Source organism: Myotis yumanensis, unplaced genomic scaffold, assembly GCF_028538775.1.
Source record: "Myotis yumanensis isolate MYYU_CA2020_CCGP unplaced genomic scaffold, mMyoYum1.0.hap1 SCAF_4, whole genome shotgun sequence".
In the NCBI taxonomy this organism is placed as follows: Eukaryota; Metazoa; Chordata; class Mammalia; order Chiroptera; family Vespertilionidae; genus Myotis; species Myotis yumanensis.
In genome coordinates this window covers 72,216,761-72,222,883 of record NW_027223755.1, presented here as the reverse complement: position 1 = coordinate 72,222,883, position 6,123 = coordinate 72,216,761, and the positions used below count along the sequence as shown (strand labels likewise).

Here is a 6,123-nt window from a genome sequence, read left to right as displayed (position 1 = left end):
GTAACCTGTAAGGAAACCTTGGCTGGCAGTTCAAACCCCAGGCTACAATGTGACCCTTACCCTTCTTAAACCAGAGAGTGGGTGTGAGGACATCGGCAAACGACACAACCCGGCAGGAGCACAGCCCCAGCTCTGAGAAGCCTTCCCCCTGTGCACAGCCCACCCCGCGTCGGGCAGGCCGCAGTGCGCAGGAACAGAAGCTGGGCCGCCCTTCACCCACCGCCTCGGCTCAGTTCTCCCGCCTCCACCTCCTCGCGGCTCGTGGTCATCCCACCATGGCTCTGTCGCGGGGGCTCCCCGGAGAGCGGGCGGAGGCCGTGGCCAGGGGCCGGGTGCTGGTGGTGGGCGTGGGCGGCATCGGCTGTGAGCTCCTCAAGAACCTCGTGATCACCGGCTTCTCCCACATCGACCTGATTTATCTGGATACTATTGATGTCAGCAACCTCAACAGGCAGTTTTTGTTTCAAAAGAAACATGTTGGAAGATCAAAGGCCCAGGTTGCCAAAGAAAGTGTACTGCAGTTTTACCCGAAAGCTAATATCATAGCCTACCATGACAGCATCATGAACCCCGACTATAATGTGGAATTTTTTCGACAATTTATATTGGTTATGAATGCTTCAGATAACAGAGCTGCCCGCAACCATGTTAATAGGATGTGTTTGGCAGCTGATGTCCCTCTTATTGAGAGTGGAACTGCTGGAAGAGCAAACTCTGGGGAAGCAACTGAGCACAAGAGACCCAGCGATTGTCATCAGACAGACTTGGTCACTGCGACCTGATCAAGTCACTGAGGTTCCCAGAACCTCAGCTTCCTCACTGTCAAGTGGAGCTGTGCCCCCTGTATCATAACAGTGCCTGCCATTGGATACAGAAATGGAAGCTTGGAGCCTTAAGTGGGCTGTGCAGAGCTGGGATGCTGAACGCAATTTTGTCGGGCCACACAGGCTGTGCTTCCACCCAGTGCTGAACCCGGTGTCATGATCTGGCACAAGCCAGACTAGAGAGAATACTTGAGGAGAACCAAGATGGCGGCGTAGGGAGCGGACCTGTGTGTGCTGCTCTCTCACAGCATCATTGAAACTATCAACTATGAAGTAAACAACCGCCACTCAGAACCATGGGGAAGTTGGCCCAGTGGGAGATCTACAACTCGAGGAAAAGAAAGAAGCGCAGTGAGACTGAGTGGGAGCTACGGAGGCACCAAAACCAGAGGTACGCAGTCACACGCCACGCGGGCTGCAAATGGATTCTCGGTTTTTTACGAACCCTCGAATCCTCTGGGCTTGCTCGGGGCGGGTCTCTGAGGCCCCAGATCCCACAGGGAGAGGCGGCCACAGCCTTGCAGTGGTCGGAGAGCGAGGGAAGCTCTGACACGCGGCTGCTCGCCGGCACTGAGGGACAAGAAGTCCTGGTGTCCCGGGGAGGCGAGGGGCGCGGAGACGCCGCCATCGCTATTTCCTCCACGCTGGCGACTCCCTGTGACCCCGCCCTACCCTCAGGGCTGTGCCAGAGGCACAAGAGGGAATGACTGTGCTTTTACAAACTCTCAAACCCACTGAGCTGGTTCGGGCGGGTCTCTGAGGCCCCAGGCCCCAAGGCGAGAGACGGCACGGCCTTCCAGTGGTCAGAAAGCGAGGGAGGCTCTGGCGCTCGGCTGCTCGCCGGCACTGGGGGACACAAAGTCCTGGAGTCCTGGATAGGCAAGGGGCCGCTGAATCTCCGCCCCGGCGACTCCCTGTGACCCCGCCCTATGCAATTTACATTCCCATCTGGGCTGTGCCAGACTCACAAGTAGAAACGCCTTTGCTTCTGCAAACTTTCAAATCCACTGAGCTGGTTCAGGCGGGATCATGAGGCACCAGACCCTACGGGGAGAGGCAGCACAGCCTTGCAGCCATCAGAAAGCGAGGGAGACTCTGTTGCACAGCTGCTCGCCGGCACTGGGGGACACAAAGCCCTGGCAGAGATTCAAGGGGGCCGCGGAGACTCAGCCAGTGCTATTTGCTCCGCCATGGCGACTCCCTGAGTCTCAGCCCTAATCAATTTACATCCCCATCCAAGCTGTGCCAGGTGCACAAAAAGACCCACCTGCGCTTTTGCAGCCTATCCCAACAAATTGCAGACTTCAACTGCTCGCAGCCATGGGAGACACACTCAAGAAGCAGACCCAGGAGAACCAGGATGGCGGCATAAGGAAGAGACCTGTGCGTGCTACCTCACACAACAACATCGAAACTACCAAATATCAGACAAACACCTATCATACAGAACCATGGGAAACTTGGCCCAGTGGAAGCTCTACAACTGGAAGGAGAGAAAGAACATTGAGACTGAGTAGGATGTGACACCAAGTACAGAGCCCAACCCAACAAACTGCAGATTTCAACTCCTCGCATAGAAAGAAGCGCATTGAGACTGAGTAGGATGTGCAGAGGCACCAAGTACAGAGCCCACCCCAGCAGGCTGCAGATTTCAGCTCCTTGCATCTGGGAGGGACGCAATCGGGGGGCAGAGTTGGGTCCGGGGCTGGCCAGGGCTGGGCCTGACTCGGCCGGCACTGTGGAACTGCTGTACCAGCAAGCGCACAAACATGCCCACTGGTCCCAGTCTCTTGTGGGGCGCTGGGGGACAGCAGACAGGCAGTCTGTGCACTTGGTGGAGGGCAGGAGTGCTGGATGTTCAACCACCAGGAACGCCTGGAGATTTTGTCTGGTGGGGAGCCGCCGGCAGGGGACAGAGGGCCAAACTTCCTGTTTCCCCGGTAAGGCTGGGATGGCCCCGGTGAGGTCGGGATGGCCCCGGTGAGGTTGAAACGGTCCCGGTGTGGTAGGGATGACGCCGGTCAGGTCGAAACGGCCCCGGTGTGGTAGGGACAACCCCGGTCAGGTTGAAACGGCCCCCGTGAGGTAGGGACGACCCCGGTGAGGTTGAAACGGCCCCGGTGTGGTAGGGACAACCCTGGTCAGGTTGAAACGGCCCCCGTGAGGTAGGGACGACGCTGGTGAGGTTGAAACGGCCCCCGTGAGGTAGGGACGACCCCGTTGAGGTTGAAACGGCCCCGGTGTGGTAGGGACAACCCCGGTCAGGTTGAAACGGCCCCGGTGTGGTAGGGACGACCCCGGTGAGGTTGAAACGGCCCCCGTGAGGTAGGGATGACCCTGGTCAGGTCGAAACAGCCCCAGTGTGGTAGGGACAACCCCGGTGAGGTTGAAACGGCCCCCGTGAGGTAGGGACGACCCTGGTCAGGTCGAAACGGCCCCGGTGTGGTAGGGACAACCCTGGTCAGGTTGAAACGGCCCCCGTGAGGTAGGGACGACGCTGGTGAGGTTGAAACGGCCCCCGTGAGGTAGGGACGACCCCGGTGAGGTTGAAACGGCCCCCGTGAGGTAGGGACGACCCTGGTCAGGTCGAAACGGCCCCGGTGTGGTAGGGACAACCCCGGTGAGGTTGAAACGGCCCCCGTGAGGTAGGGACGACCCCGGTGAGGTTGAAACGGCCCCCGTGAGGTAGGGACGACCCTGGTCAGGTCGAAACGGCCCCGGTGTGGTAGGGACAACCCCGGTCAGGTTGAAACTGCCCCGGTGTGGTAGGGACGACCCCGGTGAGGTTGAAATGGCCCCCATGAGGTAGGGATGACCCTGGTCAGGTCGAAACGGCCCCGGTGTGGTAGGGACAACCCCGGTCAGGTTGAAACAGCCCCGGTGTAGTAGGGACAACCCCGGTGAGGTTGAAACGGCCCCCGTGAGGTAGGGACGGCCCCGGTGAGGTTGAAACGGCCCCCGTGAGGTAGGGACGGCCCCGTTGAGGTTGAAACGGCCCTGGTGAGGCTCAGACGGCCCTGGTGAGGTTGAGACTACTCCAGTGAGGTTGGGACAAATAAAGGGGACCAGTATGGACTGATGAACAGGGGTAGATACAGAAGCAGAGCAACATTGAACAGAATGTTAAACTACAGTGGGAAGCCTGGGGAGGGTTGGGGGGGGGGGGAAATCACATAGATGAAATATTTGGTAGTGATGTACATAATTCAGTAGTTGCTATTTGAGAGAATTTTAATTTAAAATACAAGTTATTAAAAAGTTGATTTAAAAAAATAAATAAATAAATAAATAAATTTAGAGAATACTTTATTAGTTTCTGTAATCAAATCCATGTAGATTAAGACCTTAGATATTTAATAAAGTGTGTTACCCCTGTACAAATGGAAAAAAAAAAAAAAAAAAAAGAGAGAGTGGAACTGCTGGTTATCTTGGGCAAGTAACTACTATCAGAAAGGGTGTGACTGGATGTCATGAATGTCATCCCAAACCAACTCAGAGAACTTTTCCTGGTTGTACAATTCGTAACTCACCTTCAGAACCTATTCATTGCATTGTTTGGGCAAAGTATCTGTTCAACCTGTTGTCTGGGGAAGAAGATGCTGATCAAGAAGTATCCCCTGACAGAGCTGACCCTGAAGCTTCCTGGGAACCAATGGAAGCTGCAGCCAGAGTCAGAGCTTCAAATGACGATGGTGACATTAAGCGCATTTCCACAAAGGAATGGGCTAAATCAACTGGATATGATCCAGTTAAACTTTTTCCAAGCTTTTTAAAGATGATACCAGGTATCTGTTGACAATGGACAAACTATGGCGGAAAAGGAAACCTCCGGTTCCATTGGACTGGGCTGAAGTACAGAGTCAAGGAGAGGAAATAAATGCAGCAGATCAACAAAATGAACCCCAGTTAGGTCTGAAAGACCAGCAAGTTCTAGATGTAAAGAGCTATGCACGTCTTTTTTCAAAGAGCATTGAGACTTTGAGAGTTCATTTAGCAGAAAAGGGGGATGGAGCTGAGCTCATTTGGGACAAGGATGACCCATCTGCCATGGATTTTGTCACCTCTGCTGCAAATCTCAGGATGCATATTTTCAGTATGAATATGAAGAGCGGATTTGATATAAAATCAATGGCAGGGAACATTATTCCTGCTATCGCTACTACTAATGCGGTGATTGCTGGGTTAATAGTATTGGAAGGATTGAAGATTTTATCAGGAAAAATAGACCAGTGTAGAACAATCTTTTTGAATAAACAGCCAAACCCAAGGAAGAAGCTCCTTGTGCCTTGTGTACTGGATCCTCCCAACCCTAATGGTTACATATGTGCCAGCAAGCCAGAGGTGACTGTGCGCCTGAATGTCCATAAAGTGACCGTTCTCACATTACAAGATAAGATTGTGAAAGAAAAATTTTCAATGGTAGCACCAGATGTCCAAATCGAGGATGGGAAAGGAACAATCCTAATATCTTCGGAAGAAGGAGAGACAGAAACTAATAATCACAAGAAGTTGTCAGAATTTGGAATTAGAAATGGGAGCTGGCTTCAAACAGATGACTTTCTTCAGGACTACACTTTATTGATCAACATCCTTCATCGTGAAGACCTAGGAAAGGATATTGAATTTGAAGTTGCTGGTGATGCCCCAGAAAAAGTGGGGCCCAAACAAGCTGAAGATGCTGCCAAAAGCATAACCAATGGCAGTGACGATGGAGCTCAGCCTTCGACATCCACAGCACAAGAGCAAGATGATGTGCTCATAGTTGATTCCGATGAAGAAGGTCCTTCAAATAATGCTGACATCAGTGAAGAGAGAAGTCGCAAGAGGAAATTGGATGAGAAAGAGAATATCAGTACAAAGAGGTCACGCACAGAACAGACAAGAGAGCTTGATGATATTATAGCATTAGATTGAACAGCAGTGCCTCCAGCAGAACCCTCTGACTGCATGGATCATCCAATGTCCTTTGTTCCAAAAGGAAAAAGTTGACCCCAGTGACTTGAAGATGATTCTGCTCCCTTTGAAAGCACTCATTTTGCTAGAACTATCAGACACATTGTGGAATGCTGTATGGAAAGCAGGAATATAGTTTTAAAACCCTCTGAGCAAAGCGTTTGCATAACTAGTCATGAGAAGAAACAACACAATGCATGTTGCCTTTTTTAATGTAAATATTCTTAGGTATCATTTAATAGTTTAAAATATTGTGGTTTAGTAAAGTTGATACCTGGTTATAAGTATTATGCCTTTATTTTTTGTTAGAAAAAGAATTATTTTTAGCCTAGATCTAACCATTTTC

The 6,123-nt window shown here is 51.9% G+C and overlaps 1 protein-coding gene across 1 annotated transcript; it reads left to right on the top strand.

Annotated features, from left to right (window-relative positions):
- The first annotated feature begins 275 nt into the window (after window positions 1-275).
- Window positions 276-5,888, top strand: LOC139008151 (SUMO-activating enzyme subunit 2-like). The gene is given in 3 exon segments (XM_070411486.1): window positions 276-690; window positions 4,232-4,582; window positions 4,585-5,888. Coding segments are annotated over 3 exon segments (1,920 nt in total). The 3' UTR covers window positions 5,739-5,888.
- The last annotated feature ends 235 nt before the right edge of the window (window positions 5,889-6,123 follow it).